The sequence below is a fragment of the Canis lupus genome, chromosome X (genome assembly GCF_003254725.2).
Source record: "Canis lupus dingo isolate Sandy chromosome X, ASM325472v2, whole genome shotgun sequence".
NCBI classification, from domain to species: Eukaryota; Metazoa; Chordata; class Mammalia; order Carnivora; family Canidae; genus Canis; species Canis lupus.
In genome coordinates, this window is record NC_064281.1 from 15,830,615 (window position 1) to 15,850,581 (window position 19,967).

At 38.6% G+C, this 19,967-nt stretch overlaps 1 protein-coding gene across 6 annotated transcripts in view; it reads right to left on the minus strand.

Annotated features, from left to right (window-relative positions):
- Window positions 1-19,967, minus strand: part of BCLAF3 (BCLAF1 and THRAP3 family member 3) — a 59,299-nt gene that overhangs the window by 29,205 nt on the left and 10,127 nt on the right. For 4 of the 6 annotated variants that reach the window (XM_025438199.3, XM_025438202.3, XM_025438177.3 and 1 more), the window contains exons 3-5: window positions 11,284-11,358; window positions 7,544-8,113; window positions 6,494-7,159 (exon numbers count right to left, since the gene is read on the minus strand). In XM_025438199.3, the coding sequence (XP_025293984.1) occupies window positions 6,494-7,159; window positions 7,544-8,113; window positions 11,284-11,324 (1,277 nt within the window). In that variant the 5' untranslated portion in view covers window positions 11,325-11,358. Of the gene's footprint in view, window positions 1-6,493; window positions 7,160-7,543; window positions 8,114-8,309; window positions 8,528-11,283; window positions 11,359-19,967 lie in introns of those variants that run through there. The other 2 variants (XM_025438196.3, XM_035711946.2) reach the window with 2 other exon arrangements.

Here is a 19,967-nt window from a genome sequence, read left to right on the forward strand (position 1 = left end):
TTATGAACATAATCCTTCCAAGTGTCATAATGGGAAACTACACCTTATTCCAAGAAAGCTGCTCTTGCTTAAAACTACTCTTAAATTCTTTGTCTGGAGGCAGATTATGTGTCACAGAAGAAAATGTCTTGTTATTTTATATTTATACCTCATTTTGGACCCAAAATGGCACTAACTAGCTTACAGCCATCTTACTCCTCTGCATTTAACTCTAAATATCTTTTGCTTCTTCCCAAAAATCATGTTCACTACCAAAGAACTGAGATTTACAAGTGCTGACGTTCTTTATGAGTATGTGACAGACTGAAGATAAACCCACAAGAGAGCCCTGAAATATGTTTTAAATAACAGTAGCACCGCTGGAATAAATAACAGAAATCTGATGGATACATCTTGGGGTGTGGGTGTACACATGCACAGATTAATTTATTTAAGTCACTTAATAGCCATATATATGAAACTGTTCCAGGGTAATGAGGAGCTTATAGATACTCTTTAAACTTTTTAACTTCTCTAATAAGAAGGTTTTATGTGTCTATTTTTAACTTAACAGAGGCAAGCCTTCCATATGACTTTCTATGCTCCCTGCTCTCAAACTAGCACTGTTGAGACAACTCCCTGCCAGAGCAGAAACTTGGAAAAGTGATTATGCAGCAGGTTGATGCCAATGCTATGGTTTCCTTGATTCATCAGAAAGACTTTAATTAGAAGACTCACTTCCCTTCTTTCTTCCTAATTTGCTCCAAGCTTCCCACTGCGTATCTGATAACTGAGAGACATTCAGTGATAAACACTGGAAGCTAGAATGGCCCGTAACAACCTCTACTAACAAACAATTACAAATACTGTTTTTAACAGTACAAAAAGTCTGCTCCATACAAAAAAATGCTTTTGAAAACATTTTACAGGAAACAAATAAGATATTCAAATAGAACTACAAAAATGGTCCGTCCATAAGGGGAAATCAGTTGATTACATTTTGTACTGCAGCCTCAGTTTCTCCCATGAGGAAACTAGTTGTAAAGGTTTCCAGTTTTCCACCTGGTAATTATTAAAATTCACTTGTCATTTATTACAAGTTAATTACTGATATAACTCTTATACCCACTCCATGCCCAACCCTCAATCCCTAGGAGTGCTATGGTATACTTTACAGCTACACTTAATTCCCGAAATTTTAGCGTTTACATTTCCTATCAATTTATCCTGGAGTTAGTCCACTGCAAGATTTATTATTAAAAAATGTTAAAATTGTCATTTCCTAGGAAATATTAAAATCATATTACCTGAAATTTTAGTCTTTTAGAAACAATTATGATGGTTTTGCTATAAGAAAAGGCTTCTTGGAACTGGAGAATGCAAAATGTTCTAAGTATTTACATTTATACATTTAATCACCTCTTGGTTCACATTTTCCTTTCACTATTTCCTAAGACAGGCATTGATTAACAACTTCATAATTTCAAGAAATACTTCCAATACAAGTAGGTAAGCTGAAAAGACTAAATGTTCTCATCTGAGATGCAGTTTAGATAGTTTTAAAAATTAAAATATAGCCAAACACCTGTATTCTAGTACTACTTCTGATACTGTTCGAATGAAATTTTCCAGGTTTCTTTCTTCCCTGCTCCAACTCCACTCGTTTTTGGTTTTGTTTTGTTTTTCTCTAAGGACATTTCCCCTGATGTTCTCACTGAGTGTTGTGAATAACTAGGAAAATATAAAAAGCCACATTAAACCTTAATTTCCTCTTATATACAGTTAAGATCCATCAAAAAACCCAACTGCATGGCAAAACAACAATTACAAAAAGCCCAAGAATAACCTAAACTAATGGATGATCCTCTGCCCTCTGGAAGCTTACAACAGAATCCACGCGACACATATCAAGTTGTCCTTTCTCAGTTATCTCCTAAGAACAGCATCTTATTGCTCAAAGAGCACTCTCCCAGTTATTCATTTGCTCCTGTCTTCCTCAAAAGACACTTAGCATTTCCAAAGCCAAGGGTAAAGGGTTAGGGAGAACTGCTATTCCCCTAATTCAGCATTTTTTTTTTCACAAAGTTCCTCGAACTGGCCTCTCCAACCCCAGTGCCCATCCAAGTCACCTCACAGAAAGAAGGCAGCAGCCAGAACTGAGCTTCCTGCCCTCTCTGATCAGCTATTCCTGTCAAACCAGGCTGGCAGTGTGGCAATGTCACCTTCACAGCCTCCTGTCCATCTATTCCCTTTCACTGACCACTTGAAGCACAGCTCAAAGTTCCTGTGTGCGTTGTCTGCCTTTGTTAACCTATAAATATAAAATGTCTTTCATCTCATCTCCACATGTTTAAAACCTTTGAAGCCTAGTTCACATGTCAACAACTCCTAAAAGAAGCCTTCCCAGAATTCCCCACCTTGTGTATCACTCATTGTGCCATGGTATTAACACCATTGCCCTATTGTCTATTAGACCAGAGGAAAAGAAACCCAATCCTACGCCAATTTATAGTCCCAGGGTACCCTAACAGGCTGTCTCACACAAGGTGGGTCTTCAAAAAAATACTTGCTGAATGAAGAAATAATAAATGGAAAACAACTTAGACAATTTGAAATAACAGTTTTAGCTAAAAAGTTGACAGAATTCAAAATTCTAATTGAGGCCAATTTAAGTGTGTTTTTAAAAACTTTCTTGGCTTGCTTTTATTTTAAAATTATAACTTCATTTAGACCAATTTAAAATTTAAATATTTTATTTTTTATAATATGAAATCTCAAATATATACAAAAGTTCAGAAAATCCTATGATGAGCCTGTCAACCCAGCTTCAACAGTTACCAACACATGGCCAATGGAAGCAAAGTTGTAAAGCCAGGAGGAGAAACTACAGGTTAACTTGGGCCCAAAAAGGCATGGAGAGGTGGTCTGCCAATGTCAGAGTGCTCAGGGACCCAGTAGAAAACAAAAACTGATGTACCCCTACCCAAAACAGAATATTCATCTTCTTATGCTAGGTTCCCTAAGACACACTAGAGAAGCTAGGGTGAAAAATAGGAATGAAAGGGAAGCTTATCTCAATTGATTTTTGATTTTTAAAAATGTGTATTAGAAATATTAGGGGGGGAAATCTTAGCTTTTTCTGATAATAAACAGTGAGGTAGCAGGTTTGTGTTATCACAAAAGTATCTCCACCCATGGCATATCACAGGTAGGTAAACTTGTGTCACTGGGTTACCTTCCTTCAATCCTATGGTTTTTCACATTGGTCCCCCACCCGTGTGGCACCTCTTTCCTTAGAGCATCAGAGCTCTGATGTCTTCTGGGTCCCATCACCCACCTCATCCTCCTTCAGAATGGGGAAATAGCTGATGGGGGTAGGGAGGCCCTCCCTGTATCTTCTGGGGAGGGGAGGTAAGAGATAAAAGGATTATATGCATATGTGACTGATATGAACTTTAATATCAACTTTAATAGCCAACCTTCCCATCCTAGACACCTAGTACCAGCAGCCAGGGAGGTCAAAGGAGCCTCAGGTCCATCCATACCAGTTTATTCTCCAGAGAATGGCACCCCCTGCTATTCTCCAAAGAATGGCACCCCCTGCTAACTCTCTACATTTCCTTCCTAGCCTGAACAAGGTTCAGTCTCTCACCTACTTGCTCAACATTAAACCCAAACTCCCTTCATCTGCCCCAAAACTTCAAGATGTACACAGCAGTGTTTGGAATTCATAATAGCATTTGTAGAAATTTTCATATTATGACTCCATAATTTACACTCTGAAACATATAATTATGACTTATAGGTAACTTCTACCTCTGATGATGCAGTTTCTGACAAAGTGGGTCACTAGACTATAGCTTTTGTTAACAGAAGTATTAACTATGCAGTGAACATTCAAGCAAGTGTCAATCTACTGCTGTTCTAGATACAAACTGGAATCTAGAAAAATCACTAGCCTAATCACATATGTCTTCAACTACAATGATAACTGGAAGAACATACACTGATATGTGATCAAAGCTAAGAAAGCAAATGAATGCATAAACAACCATCTCAGATTTTCAAAAAAATGGATAAACCCTCTAGATTTTAACCAACAAATAAACTTCTCTCCACTCTATGATTTAATCTTTTCAAGCAGAGGAAAATCTAAGTTATGTTAATAGTTGAAAACATGACTCTGTTGAAGGCATTAACTGCCTTTGTTTTATGGATACTTCATCAGTCCATACATAATTAAATCCAACCCCACAAAACTCTTCTACAACTTAACCATTCATCAATAAATAATTATCATCAGAGAGATTTTGTCGACTATGCTTTATCATACTGTCAAGATGCATATATTTACAAAGTTATTTATTCTTCAGGTCTTTGAATAGGAAGGATATTGCAGTGATAGCTCTGCTGCACAAGCCATCCTAAGGATCAAGTCATCCTAAGGTCTTTGTCAGGTAATTCAGACATGTGCTGACAGGTCATAAATTTCACAAAATTATAATTCATAAATTCAAAAGAAAAGATACAGCAGCTTCAATTTTGGGAAGCTTATTTTTGTGACACATAATGAAAATCAAGCTTCCATTTCTTAATATCTAATTATAAAATTAACCATGTTCAATATTTCTAATGAGATTACAATAAAATCCTTCAGAATTGATATTTTTAAGATTCTTTATTTTTTTATTTTTTTATTTTTTATTTTTTTTAAGATTCTTTAAAAGTGTTAAGCCAATTTATTTTTTTAAACCAATTTATTAATCTCTTTTAAGTTAATTAAAGAATTAAGTTAACTAATTTTTTTAACATCATTATTAAATATAGGTGTATCATTACTTCTATTAAAAAATTCAAGATTCCTGTGATTTGATTGTATGCAATTTTGTCTCCAAAGGAAAAAAATGTAAACAAAAATGAAATATTGAAGAATTTAAAGAGGAGGGTACTAATATCTATAATCCACTTTGAAATATATGGAAAAAATAAGATGGAATGATTGATGGATAAATGGACAGATACATGATTACGAAAGTAGAGTAAAATTTTCATTGTAGACCCTCAGTGGTAGGAATATAAGTATTTACCATACAGTTCTTTCAACTTTTCTGTGTATTTGGACATTTTCATAGTGTAATGTTCAAAAGAAAAAAGCTTGAGGGAACATCCTCAAAGTTGATGCTTACAGTAGTTTTTGTGCTCTTAAGGTTAAGAACTAGCAGGAAATATAATAGCACAAAATGATTTAAGGCTTATTATATGAAATAGAATACAAAATTATATGGTATTATGACAACCATGTATAGATATACACAGAAAAATACAAAAGGAGCTGTACTAAGCTGTTAATAAAACTATCCTAGGGTAGTAGAATATTGAGTGATTCCCCCCTCTATTTGTCCAACTTTCTAGAACATTATCATATTTATAAATGCTTTCTGTGGACATATACATATGTATATTTTACAATATTTTTGTAAGTACATGACTGTAAGGGAAATACGAGGGAGAAGGACTGCCATATCTAACTTTAAGAAAAAATATACATATATTTAAAAAAAAAGAAAGAGAGCCTGTGGGTTTACCTCCCTCCCTGTCATATTCTGACCTTAGATTTTGCTTAAAATTGTTTTTGATTGCAATACAAGTATGAATGAACTGTAAACATAAATGCATCAAATCACCACAGCCCATCACTTTATTTATTCACATACTGGTAGTGTATTAAGGTAATGAACAGACTTAGCTGACATAGCCAACTGTAGTGCCTTATTATTTCCAGAATCCATAAACCGAGGTAATATGCATAACTGAACAAAGTATGCAAACCACTTTAGCAGAATATAACCTATTAAAACAGTAGCCTATTTTTTTTAAGAATCATTAAGAGCTAAAGTGAATGTCTTAAAAAAGGTCTCTTTCTAGACTCTAGCCTAATTTCCTCTACCTAGGAGAAGCTAGTTGGCTGAGCACCAATTGTTTTGAGATGGCAGCAGGAACCAAGTGAGGTTACCTGCCTCTTTGAGCCACACGTGCTCTGACTTAGACAAGTCGCTTCATCTTTCAAGGCCTCGCTTTCTTCCTCTATAAAATCACGGCCAGTGAAGAGCCCTTCCAGATAAAAAATTCTCTGGATTTGAGGCAACAGGGAAAACAGGCTCTGAGAAACTGAGCAAGGAATGGCACCTTTAACTCCACCCAGCCTATCCCTGGTTACAGAAAATCTAGCAGCACAGAAACATAAATTCATGAAAAGAAACAACTCCAGAGAGTACCCTGCACCAAAAAAGTATCTTGAGATACTTGAGATGTGGAAACCAGTAGACATGAGATCACTCTGTATTACTAATCATGGGATTCATCCTCATTACAGGGCTTTTGTGAAAAAATCCAGGCAATCCCTCCCCACTCAATGGATTCTAAACACACCGTGAGTTCCAGTTTCAAAGCTTCAAATAAAGGTGGCAGAAACATATTTTTCTTAAATAGCACAAAGAAAAAACAAAAATAATACCTGGATGTATTTATTGTTTTCTTCGCATCTATTTTAACAGTAAGTGATTTCTTCTTAAGACTGGCAGATGAAGGTTTCACTTTGGAAAGTTTACTTTTATCAGCTTGGTTGCTGGAAGAGTTGCTCTCTTTTCTGCCACCCCCTTCTTTCTTTCTTTTCTCCTTCCGTTTGTTGCTGCAGGGTTTCGAGCCAACATCATTTTTACTTGAATGTGTAGAGGGAGTGCAGTCAGTGCAGTCTTTCTTAGATGATTTGGAAGGTTCTTTGGCTTGCCCACCTTCAGTCTCTCTCCCTCTTCCAACATTAAAACAAACGGACTGTCTATTTTCAGAGCCTTTTTGAGAACTGGATTTTCTATCTTCCTCCTTAGAGTGCTTCTGCGTTCTTCCATCAGAAATGTCCTGGTCCCCACCTGAGGCCTTACGACGTTTGTGGCGATAGTCACAGGATACCCTGGTTGCTGAACTGGTCTCTGGAGGTTCCCTCTGAGTATGTCGATGAGATGGTCCAAGGTTCCGCTGCTCCTTCTTCTCTTGGTAAGATGGAAGAGAATGCCCAAACTTCCACTGTGGGTTCCTGGCAGGCTCTCTGTTTTCATACCTCTCCACATCTTTGGGTCTTTTTGATGTGTGACCGTATTTTCTGAAAGCACGATCCTCAGGATACCTGTGTTGACATAAAGCAGTTTACACTTGCACTAGAGAGAAGAAAGTAAGAATTTATATGTGTGGAATGTTGGGCAGCATGGCTTTAAATGCAGTGGCCAGTTAACTTAACTATAATCCCTCAAGCCAATTCATAGAGGCACAAGGTAGCAAAAGAGGAAAATACCATCTTTTGTTACAATTCTAGCCATTAACATGACTTACTCTAAAAAGAAATACTTCACTACTACCAGTAGACCATAACTACATTATATGCTTTTTATCTTTTTTAGACAAAAGCTTTTCAAGGTGGTTCTCTTCAACCATAAAGTTGAAGTAAAGAGTAAACAGACTTTTTCACTTGAGGCTTTATACAAAATTACCCAGGTTTAATGTTTTCTTATACCTCTTCTGAAAAGAGCTCCTTTTCTCACAGTCTTCAGAACCTCTTCTAGGTGACTGAGGATGGTTTTCGTCCTGTATCCTCTGGTGCCTCAACTTGTCTTCATGCCACTTTCCTTCGAACCTAAAAGAATCTGCCGCTGATCTCTGAGGCGGTTTCCCTCCTTTTCCACTTCCTCTGACTCTGCTGTGGTCATCAGGAATATACCTTCCCTGTACTTTCTGGGGATAACAATTCCTCTGGTGCTCTTTGTAGGGTACGCTTCCTGAGTATTTGGGCGTATAGTGAGATCTTCTGTTACCATCCCCTCTTCCTGGTGAGTATACTCGGTAAGGCTTATAAGAATAAACATTTTCTAAAGAGTTTCTTCTTAGGTTTGGGGAAGGTGATCTATGTTCATAAGATCGGTAATGTGTATTTCCACGAGAAGGAATCCTTGATTTACTCTGTCCATGTTTCTGACTCTCCATTCGCCAAGTCATGGGTCTTTTTGGATCCTTCCTATAGTCACAGCCATAATGAGAATGTCTTTGCTTGTAGTGTTCAGAATTTCTAGGTACTGGTGATAAAGACCTATGTAAACAAATGGAAAAGTTCAGTCCATTTAAAGACAATAAACTAGGTTTGCCCTAATATGAACTAACTAAATAAGACATTTGCTTTCCACTGCTTCTCCCACTCAAATTAAATTCAACAATTTGCTATATCTGTATTCTAAATTGTTCATTTGGGTGTCTGATTACTGTTCTGGCCAATTCAACAAGCATACTTTTCCATCTGAATTAATGCATCCCACGTGCGTATCAAAATGGGCTAAGCACACTCATCCTGCTAGAGAAGGACCAGCTTAGGTACACAGCAAGATCCATTTTAGAAGACTGCTGACAGCAGTCTGGGCAAAAGAGCCAGTCAACAAAAGCCTGTGTCAGGTTCAACAGCCAGGTAAGAAACAAACAACAGGAGGGCTAGAGTCACACAAATTAATGTATAGGAGAGTCTCTGGCAAATGGAACATAACCTATGAAATCAAATTAGACTCTAAGAGTTTATGATGTCACAATAAACCCAATCTCAGACTGAAGATTGACCCCGCAGTTTCCCCAAGTACTAAGGCTATCTCGAGGAGCAAAAAACTACATACTTCGTGTGTGGAATGGGAGGGAAAGAGGGCATTAAGGCTTGAATCTCATACTTAGTTCCTCCATAAATACTACTAAGATAGATAAATTGCTTCTTTCCCAGACCTATTCCCTTACATGTGCTGTTGAAATAGAGCTTATAACATTGGTGAATGTGGGCTTTAATGCAGCCATCATGTTCCCCAGGGACAGCATATCTTTTCCGTAACTACCTTCCCCAATACCTCAGCATTGCCAACATCAAGATTTCATTCCCATGGAGGAGGAAGAAGGCTCCTGTAGCCAGGGAAACAAGTCTGAGTTGCCTGGACTTCAAGAGCAGAGAGAAGAGCACTACTACTACCCAGAACACAATAAAGTTCAATTTTGCACCTGCACCTCCCACCTAACCTGTCCAATTTCCCAATCTCCTCCCTGGGGGCTTATAGTCTTCTAATCAATGAGGCAGCTACCCTTGCAGCTTTTGTTACTGCACACTTTCAGAAGCTGCCAGGGAGTTGGAGCAACCATGAGTCAGACCCTTTCCATTTGGTGACACATCTGTGTGTCCTCCCCACAAGGAAGGAGGCAGATTTATCTTCCTCATGTACATACTGGGATTTATATACTAGTCTTGGCAATATCTCCCTCTGGAGTCACCAAACTAGACATACTAGCAAGTGCATTATTTAGCTTAAGAAGGAACTCTGTCATCCATCCTCATCACAGGGAGGAGCAGGTAGAGCCTCTGAGGACTTTCTAGAAGAGTGCATTTCTTCCATCGCTAAGGAGAAAAACTGGCAGGGAGAGACAGGTCTCCAGACTGGATGAAATACTCAGCCCCTTACTTTAGTCCTTATCTCATAATGAGTACTGCTTTGTTGTTATATTTCATATCAGGGGCTTTATTGTATAAAACTCCAGTCTTTTTTTTTTTTAAACCCCAGTCTTTTGAAGGAGATTGCCGGAATGGTTACTATCATTTTCAATTCTCCTAAAGAAACAAAAGAGATCTGAGGAGTCTGTTCGGAGGCAATCCTCCCTGGGTCTCTTGCATTCTGCATTGGTAAGCAGAGGCACTGACAGCTTTTGTTCCAAGGCACCACAGCCTGGGAAGACAGAGATAGGGCCTCCCTCAGGGAAAGAGGGCCAATTTGTTTGCTATCCAGGATATGTCTGCTCTAAGGCCAAGGCTGGGTGGGTTTGCTTGTAGCCCCTGATGAAGCTTGGGTTCCTCAGCTGTGTGGTCACCTCGGTGCTTCGCTCTGCAGCGCCCACTCTCAGAAGACTCAGGAGTCAGGGCAACACAGGAACACAACACTCAGGGTGCCTGCTGTACCATGAGTATAATAAAGGCCTTTGTCTCTGACCCAGGAGTGCCCTGTGGCAGGCTAATGTGTTAGTTTGCAAGTAAAGTAAAATATCAGACGCTGTACAGTTTTTGACAAAGAGTTCTAAGAAGGAATCTAGAAATCAGGTACTAAGCTTGGCAAGTCTTCTGTGTTTCTTCATCAGCACCTATCACAAAAGGGTGAAACAAAACAACCTCTGTGATGCCCTCCATATTAAAATTACCCATTTGTTTACATTCCCTTTTCTTCCTGAAGCTCCTTCCTGTTACAATTTGGTCTTGCAAATTACAAAATGACAATTGTTAACAAAATGATTGATTAATCACTGTAGAACCATAATGAACAATGGCCAAGTTGTATTAACATGAGAAGTTTTGGTCTGCTTTTTATGTATGTAATTATGGTCCTTTTTAAAGTCCTAGAATATACTAGTCACTTTCATAGCTCCATGCCTTTGCTCCTATTGCCCTCCCTTAACTGGAATACTTTTCTTCTTTGTTTCTGCCTTTAGAAATTCTATCCATCCTTAAATGGCCAGCTAAAATTTCATCTCTTCTTGGAAGGCTTTCTTAGCATCCCCTTTTTCCCTCCATAAAAGCAGAATTATTCCTTCTCTGTGGACCCAGAATACTTTGTCCCAGTCGGTAGCACCGTACTTAACCCACGGTATCATAGCTGACTGTGGTGCCAATCTCCCAGCCAGTCTGCATGCTTGCTGAGGCCCCAGAAGACATCATATTGCCTTTGTAGCCCCAGAGCCTACAGCAGGTATACAATAAATACTGGCTGAACTGTTCCAATCTAATTATGTGTATATACTATTGATACTGCCAACAAGGAAAGAAGAAAGTTGAACTACAAATGAATTACTCAAAACTCTATTATTCTGCAATGAAGAAGAAGAAAGAGGTAACTCCTGATTTTCTAACTCCCATTTTTTTCAAAGATAATGATTATGAAAAAAAAAACACAGAAGAGTACTAAACTACTTACTGATGCAAAAAAATGTAACACTCAAAGATGTTTCTCACTCTCCCTTGCTGTGGCCATTGCATTTCTTTTTATTATGGATTAAGTCAAGCTGCCAGCCATAATTAATGCAAGCTGCCAGTTTTCAGAATCTAGAAATACAACCTCTATTACTGTAAAATACCTACTGTGAATAACAGGTCCCATGAACTTATTAAAATAGGTTTTCAACAGTACCAGTGGACTTGAAAATCAAAGCACATCCCAAACCCAAGCTTCCTCTGCTAAACTAAGAACTGCTCACCTGTGCTTCCACCTGGGGGATCGAGATCGTGACCGTGCCATCTTTTGACACTTGAGCCACTATCCACTTTTTACACTGCAAAGAAAAACAGTATTAGGCAAGTTTACAGAAAGAGCCTACAATCTGCTGTAAAAGCAGTAAATACCACCGACAAAAAATTATTGAAGGTCCCTATACTCAGTTCCCTCATCTGTAAAATGGGGATGATAATAATAGGACCCACCTTATTGGAATGTTGTGAGAATAAAATGAATTAAATCAGGGGGCAGCAATCTTGTCCTATAAAGGGCCAGACAGTAACTACTTTAGGCTTTGTGGGCCATAGAAGGTCTTTACTGCATCTTCTTTTTTAAAAAACTCTTTAAAAATATTAAACCATTCTTAGCTCAAGGGTCACACAAAAACAGGTCCCAAAGGCCAAATACACTGCAGTGGGATGATCCCTGAGTTGTCATGAAAAGAATTTAGAATGGTGCCTGGCACACAGCAACTGCTAAATAAGTGTTCCAAAAATAGGAAATCCCTACCCAGAACTCTTTTACATCTGAGCCACTACTACCTTCCTGCTTTCACCATGTACATAAACACTTCATATAATCACAGTCAAAATGTTTAGGGATACCTGATGATACATCCTGCTTTTTAAAATTCTGGATAATAAGAATTACAATACCTAATTGTAGTACTAAATTGCTACCTACCTTCCACCAGATAAATATACCAAAACTTGATTAAGTATGATTAAACATTTAGTTTGCTTTTGATTTTTTTGGTAAAACAAATAATGGCAAATAAATACACTTTTAAAGTTATGTAAACTTGATTTTTAAAATATTAAGCCTTGTGCTATCTCTCTCAAATAAAATCTTTTAAAATAATAAAATATATTTTTAAAAGATTTTATTTATTCATGACAGACAGAGAGAGAAGCAGAGACACAGAGGGAGAAGCAGGCTCCCTGTAGTGAGCCCAATGCTGGACTCAATCCCAGGACCCCTGGATCACGACCTGGGCTGAAGGCATTCAACCACTGAGCCACCTAGGTGTTGTATAAAATATAATATTAAGTCTTCAAAAGAAGCTGATAGTTTTAGGAACTAAATTTTTTAAACATGGGACTATGGCATAATCTTCTATACTAGTTATTATTTATATTTCAGTAATCCTCCTTAGTTCTGACACTGTAATTAAGTAGTTCCCAACTTATTGGCCCCAAACTACTGATGGCTTTCAAAATTATTTCCATGGATCCATGAAATAATACACGGAGCCACCATGCACAGACTATGGAATAAGTATGTGTCTCATATATTATAACCTCTATTTTATAAATTTCTGAAGATTGTGTGGTCATTGTTAAAAATATAAATGGCTTCTTGTTACTATGTAGTTTTCCCATTAATACAAAAAGCATAACTATTATTAGGTGGACACTTGTTTAAAAAGGGAGTCCTCATAGTCAAACATTTGCAAACTATTGTTGTAGTGAATTTTAGAAGTAAAAGTATATAAGGTTAAAGGACTTGAACCACAACGCTCATCAGAAGGACATTCAATTCAATTATTTATACAGTGCCTCTTTCCAAAAAGAAACCGAGGTTAGTAAGAACAATTAGTTCAGAGGAACTGTGAAATTAAGACACTAAAGGCGAGAATTCTCTAATTATTATTATTATTTTTAAAGATTTTATTTATTCATGAGAGACACAGACAGAGAGAGAGAGAGAATGAGGCCGAGACACAGGCAGAGGGAGAAGCAGGCTCCATGCAGGGAGCCTGACGTGGGACTCAATCCTGGGACTCCAGGATCATGCCCTGGCCTGAAGGCGGCGCTAAACCGATGAGCCACCTGGGCTGTCCAAGAATTCTCTAATTAAAACTGGATGCCTGGGTGGCTCGGTCAGTTGGGTGTGTCTGCCTTTGGCTCAGGTCATGATCCCAGAGTACCCAAGTCCTTGATGGAGCCCCATGTCGGGCTTCCTGCTCAGAGGGGAGTCTGCTTCTCCTGCTCCCTCTGCTCTTCCCTTGATCATGCTCAAGCTCTCTCTCTCCCTCTCTCAACTTTTCTCTCAAATACATAAATAAAATCTTTAAATATATATATTATATTTTTTTGGGTGGGTTTGCTTGTAGCCCCTGATGAGGCTTGGGTTCCTCAGCTATGTGGTCACCTCTGCGCTTCGCTCTGCAGCGCCCACTCAGAAGACTCAGGAGTCAGGGCAACACAGGAATACAACGTTCAGGGTGTCTGTTGTACCATGAATATAATAAAGGCCTTTGTCTCTGACCCAGGAGTGCCTTGTGGTAGGCTAATGTGTTAGTTTGCAAGTAAAGTAAAATATCACTGAGCCACCCAGTGGCCCATTTTTTTTAGGCACCCCTAAAAAAATCTTTTAAAAATAAAATCAAGGGGCACCTGGGTGTTCAGTGGTTGAGCGTCTGCCTTCGGCTCAGGGCATGATCCCAGGGTCCTGGGATCTAGTCTCACATTGGGCTCCCCACAGGGAGCCTGCTTCTCCCTCTGCCTTTGTCTCTTCCTCTCTGTCTCTCATGAATAAATAAATACTTTGAAAAAAATAAAAAATAAAAAAACAATTAAAATGCATTCCTTCAACAAAATTACTAAGTCATTATTTGCCAGCCAAATAATTATTTGTTCTGGGGATGCAGCAATGAACAGAAATAGGGAAAAATTCCTATCTTCTGGAGTTTAGATTCTACCGAGGGACTTTATAACGTAACTAAAGAAGCTTTGGATATCAGTTTCTACCTGTGAAGCTGAATAAAAATAAAAATCCCAAGGTTGGTGAAGGGGGATGACACCAAATACTGCTGCTGCTGATGAAAAAGCATATTTTTTCTAGAGGAATTTTTTCCACTTTATTAATTTTTAAGTAAGCTATATGCCCAACATATGCCCAACATAGTGCTTGAACTCATGACCCCAAGATCAGGAGTTGCATGCTCTACTGCTTGAGCCAGTCAGGTGCCCCTTCATTTTATTTTTTTTGAAAAACAGATTTTTAAAGATATAATTCACATACCATACAATTCACTCATTTTAAGGGTACAATTCAGTGTCTTTTAGTATATTCACAGAGATGTACAACCAATTACCACAATCTAATTTTAAAACACTTTAAACCTCTTTAAAAGAAACCCCATTAGCAGTTGTTCCCCATTCCATCCCTCCTTTGATTAGACCCTGGCAACCACTAATCTTTCTTTTTCTATGGATTTGCCTAGTCTGGACCTTTCACATAAATGGACTCATACAATATGTATTTTGTGACTGTTTTCTTTCCCTTGCCATAATGTTTTCAAGGGTCATCTCTGTTTTACCATGTATTAGTACTTCATTCTTTTTATGGCTGCATAACATTCCACTGTATGGATATACCACCTTTTATTTATGTCCTCTCTCAGTGGACATTTGGGTTATTTCTATAGTTTTGGTTATTATTAATAATGCTGCTATGAACATTTGTGTATCCATTTTTGTGTGGACCCATGTTTCTTTTTCTCTTGGGTATATACCTAGGAGTGGAATTGCTGGGTCATATGATAACTCTATATTTAACTATTATTATTATTATTATTAAGTAGGCACCACACCCAGCATGGAGCCCAATGTGGGGCTTGAACTCACAACCCTGAAATCAAGACTTTAGCTGAAATCAAGAGTCAGAGGCTTACCTGACTGAGCCACCCAGGCGCCCCTATGTTCAATTTTTAGAGAGACTGTCAAACTTATCCAAGGCAGCTACATCATTTTACATTCCCACCAGCAATGTATGAGCGTTCTAATTTTTCCACATCCTCACCAACATTTGCTATTGTCTGTCTTTCTGATTAAAGCCATTCTAGTGGGGGTGAAATGGTACTTCATGGTTTTGATTTGCATTTCCTTAATGATGGGTAATCTTGAAATATGTAAGAAATTATGAAACTAATCATGACTACTTTATTTTAACCTAATAATTTCAGTTTAAACTTATTACTCTATGGTATGCGTGGGTGGTTCAGCAGTTGAGCATCTGCCTTTGGCTCAGGGCATGATCCTGGGATCGAGTCCCATATCAGGCTCCTCGCAGGGAGCCTGCTTCTCCCTCTGCCTATGTCTCTGTCTCTCTCTGTGTGTCTCTCATGAATAAATAAATAAAATCTTTAAAAAATAAATAAACTTATTACTCTAAGACAATAATCTAAAAAGAAAAAATTAGCTATATATACTAAGGTGTTTAATATTAGCTTTATTTATAATAGGAAAGGAAATAAAAAACCACCCAAACTAATTATAACCTTAGCCCAGGAATCAATAAAAGATTAAACGAATTTTTTAAAGATTTATTTATTTATTTATTCATGAGAGACACAGACTGAGGGAGAGAGGCAGAAACACAGGCAGAGGGAGAAGTAGGCTCCTCATAGGCAGCCCAATGCGGGACCCAATTCTAGATCCTGGGATCACTACCCAAGCCAAAGGCAGGCGCCCAACCACTGAGCCACCCAGGTGTCCCAGATTAAACGAATTTATCTATTTTTATTATTTTTAAAAGATTTTATTTATTTATTCATGAGAGACAGAGAGAGAGAGGGAGGGAGAGAGAGGGAGAGAGAGAGAGAGACGGAGGCAGAGACACAGGAAGAGGGAGAAGCAGGCTCCATGCAGGGAGCCTGACATGGGACTCGATCCCAGGTCTCCAAGATCACACCCTGGGCTGAAGGCAGGCGCTAAACCGCTGAGCCACTGGGGCTGCCCAGATTAAACAAATTTAAAACACATATATCCAGGGGTGCGTGTGTGGCTCAGTCAGTTAAGTGTCCAAGCAACTCCTGGTTTGGGTTTGGGTCATGATCTCAGGTTCCTGGGATGGAGCCCTGCAGGCTCCCACTCAGCAGGGAGTCTGCTTCTCCCTCTCCCCTGACCCCTGCTCATGCTTGCTCTCTCTCTGTCTCTCAAATAAATAAAAGCCTTTAAAAAAACCCCACATATATCTAGTCACTTCCTATCTTCCTCCAAGCCTTATGTATGTCTTTTTCTCCACATAACCTACTAGTTTACCATACCACACTACTTGATTTTCCCTGATCAGGCCATGCTCTCACTATCACATAGATGGCCTTTTCTCACACTACTTGACAAATCTCTATTCTTTCAGGACTGTCTGATCATTATCTCCCCTGGGATTCTTTCCTTGACTTTCTTATTTTCCCCGAGTTTCTTCTTGGGAATTCTGGGTTTATTTTGAGATTATTTGAATACATTGTAATTATTTGTCTAAATAACTCTATTTGCTTCAAGAAGCAAAAGACTCCAAACAACATATCACAGAACACAAAACACTAATGATCTATGGACACGTGGGATATTCAATCTCATCAGTAACTGATGAGATTAAGATCATAACCATTCCACATCCACAATACTGACAAAAAAAAAATCGAAGTTGCACATTCTGGAGTGTTGGTGAGGATGTGGAACAATAGGGACTCTCATACACTGCTAAGAGAGTATACATGAGTATTAACCAGTTTGGAAGTTGACAGTACCCATTTAAAGTTGAACACGCTCATATCCCATAGCCCAGCAATTCCACTCTGCAAAAGACTTTAGAATAGTGGCCCTCAAACTTCAGTGTGCAACAGAATCACCTGAAAGGCTTGTTAAAACACAGATTGCTAGACCCTACCCCAAAGGTGGGCCTTACTTCTAGCAAGTGCCCTAGTGATATGGATGCTATTGGCCCAAGGAATACAGAACTACTGCCTTAAAGGAAAAGGTGAAGGTCCCTTGGGAGAAAATAAGATTTACTATGTGATTAAATAAAGTATTACTCAAAACATTTCCCTTTGATAATATTAAAATTAGCTTTATTAAAATTCAAACTATTCACTTGAAAATGGGTGAATTTTATTGCATATAAATTATACCTCAAAGCTATAAAAAAGTTTGCTTTGGGGTGATGAAAACACTCTGAAATTAGATCAGACATTATGAAGATGTTGCACAACTCTATGAACATACTAAAGCCCATTGAATTGCACACTTTAAACCTGTAAGTTACATCTCAATAAAACTTTTTTTAAAAGTTAACCCTGGGGACTCCTGGGTGGCTCAGCGGTTTGGTGCCTGCCTTTGGCCCAGGGCATCATCCTGGAGTCCTGGGATCGAGTCCCGCATTGGGCTCCCTGCGTGCAGCTTGCTTCTCCCTCTGCCTATGTCTCTGCCTTCTCTCTCTGTGTGTCTCTCATGAGTAAATAAATAAATAAAATCTTTTTAAAAAAAGTTAACTCTGTTTGCAATTGCTTAGTGCACATCAGCTAGTAATTAAAAGTACTGGCTCAGTGGCTTAATGGATAAGGGAGAAGGAAGAGTTCATTTATAAAAAAACAGAGTAAAAACCTAACAATGGTTTTTACATTTTAAAGGGTTAAAAAAAAAAGAAGATGAAGAAGAAGAAAGAGAAGAATATGTAGTAGAGGCTGTCTGTGAAGCACAAAGCCTAAAAATACTATCTGGTCCTTTACAGAAGTTTGTCAATCTCTGATTTAAACTAATTTATTTGTGACTAGTAAAATTAATCAAAGGAATTATCTTCAGGATACACAGAGAGAGAAAAGACTGAAACACCAGCAGAGTTTGTGACCAGAGAGAAGATGTCAATAATAGTAGATAAACTGGATATGCTGCTACTTCAAAGGGAATGTACAGGACCAGGGGTAGTGAATGAATCTATCTCCCTTGAACACACAAAGATGACTGGACAGCAGGCACCTTCACTCCCAGAAAGATGCTGAAGAGGATGCTAGTGCCAAAAGAGGCCATCTCTACCAGGATAGCACTGGACACATCCCCTGACTCAAGTGAAAGACCCAGCTCCAGTGATTCTCTTCTTCCTCCCACAACATTTCCCTCTCTTCAGTAGATCCTTCCCATCACTTTACAACCTACCTCCTGGGAAGCTCCCAAATCTCTAGAACCATAGCCTCCTGGGGCTACCACCTTTTCTCTGCATTTTTTTTCTCTCTCCATTTTTAAAAAATATTTTATTTATTTATTCATGAGAGACACAGAGAGAGAGGCAGAGACATAGGAGAGAGAGAAGCAGGCTCCCTGCAGGGAGCCTGATGTGGGACTTGATCCCAGGACCCAGATCATGACCTGAGCCAAAGACAGACGCTCAACCGCTGAGCCACCCAGGTGCCCCATTCTTTCTCCATTTATAATCAAATTCCTCAAGGGGTTGCCTTTCATAATCATTCTCTCTGATTCCTCTCCTATTCTTGCTTGGCCTCACATCAATATGGCCTTCAATCCACCACCACACCAAACTGCTCTAGTCAAGATCATTAATCAAATCTGTCACTAAATCCAATGGTTATTTCTCCTCCTTACCCTGGACCCACCAGTAGCACTTGTCAGTCGATCATACCTTCCTTCTAGAAACATTTTCTTCACTTGAATTACAGAATACTACATTTTCCTGGTTTTCCTCCTACCTCTTTTTTTTTTTTAATTTTTTTTTTTTATTTATTTATGATAGTCACAGAGAGAGAGAGAGGCGCAGAGACACAGGCAGAGGGAGAAGCAGGCTCCATGCACCGGGAGCCCGACGTGGGATTCGATCCCGGGTCTCCAGGATCACGCCCCGGGCCAAAGACAGGCGCCAAACCGCTGCGCCACCCAGGGATCCCTCCTCCTACCTCTAACAATTCCTTCTGTCTCTTTTGCTGGTTTCTCATCTCCCCCTTCACCACTCTGACCCTAAAATAGTGAACCCAGTCATCCTCTAGTGACTTCAGTCTTTAGACCTCTCATTGTTTATACTCTTTCCCCAGTCTACACTCTCATTTAGTCTCATGGCTTTAAATAATCATTATAAACTAACAATCCCCAAATTTGTATCTTCAGCCCTCACCTATCTTCTGTACTGCAGTCTTACATATCAAAACAACCTACTGGATGCTGCAAACATGTCCAAGAGCAAACTCCTGACCTCCTTCCAAATTCTGCTCCTCTTATGGTCTCTGCCCCACCTCAGTAAATGACAGCTCTATCCTTTTAGTTTACAATAAAAAAGGAAACATAAATGTCGAATAAACATGAAAAGATAATCAACCATACCTAATCAGGAAGATAAAACAATAAGATACTATTTCATACTCACAAGATTTGCAAAATGTCTAAAGTATAATGATTTCCATGTGTTTATAAGAAAGTTAAAAAAGAGGGACACCTGGGTGGTTCAGTCGATGAGCATCTGCCTTCGGCTCAGGGCATGATCCCAGAGTTCTGGGATCAAGTCCCGCATTGGGCTCCTTGCATGGAGCCTGCTTCTCCTCCCTCTGCCTATGCCTGTGCCTGTGCCTCTATGTGTCTCTCATAAATAAATAAATAAATAAATAAATAAATAAATAAATAAATAAATAAATAAATTCTTTAAAAAAAGAAAGTTAAAAAAGAGAATTCCTCAACTGAGGAAAATTCCTCACCTAAAAACCAGGAAGCAGAAGAAAACTCTAAGTCTATATTTCCAGCAGAATTAAATACATTCAAATGCATTTAAGGATATATATTTTTAAAAGCTCACCTTGAATCCGAAATTTAAAAACTAAGGACAAAAATAAATAAAAAACAAAGTGAAATGACAGAAAAAAACTTAACTGAACTCAGAAAGAAA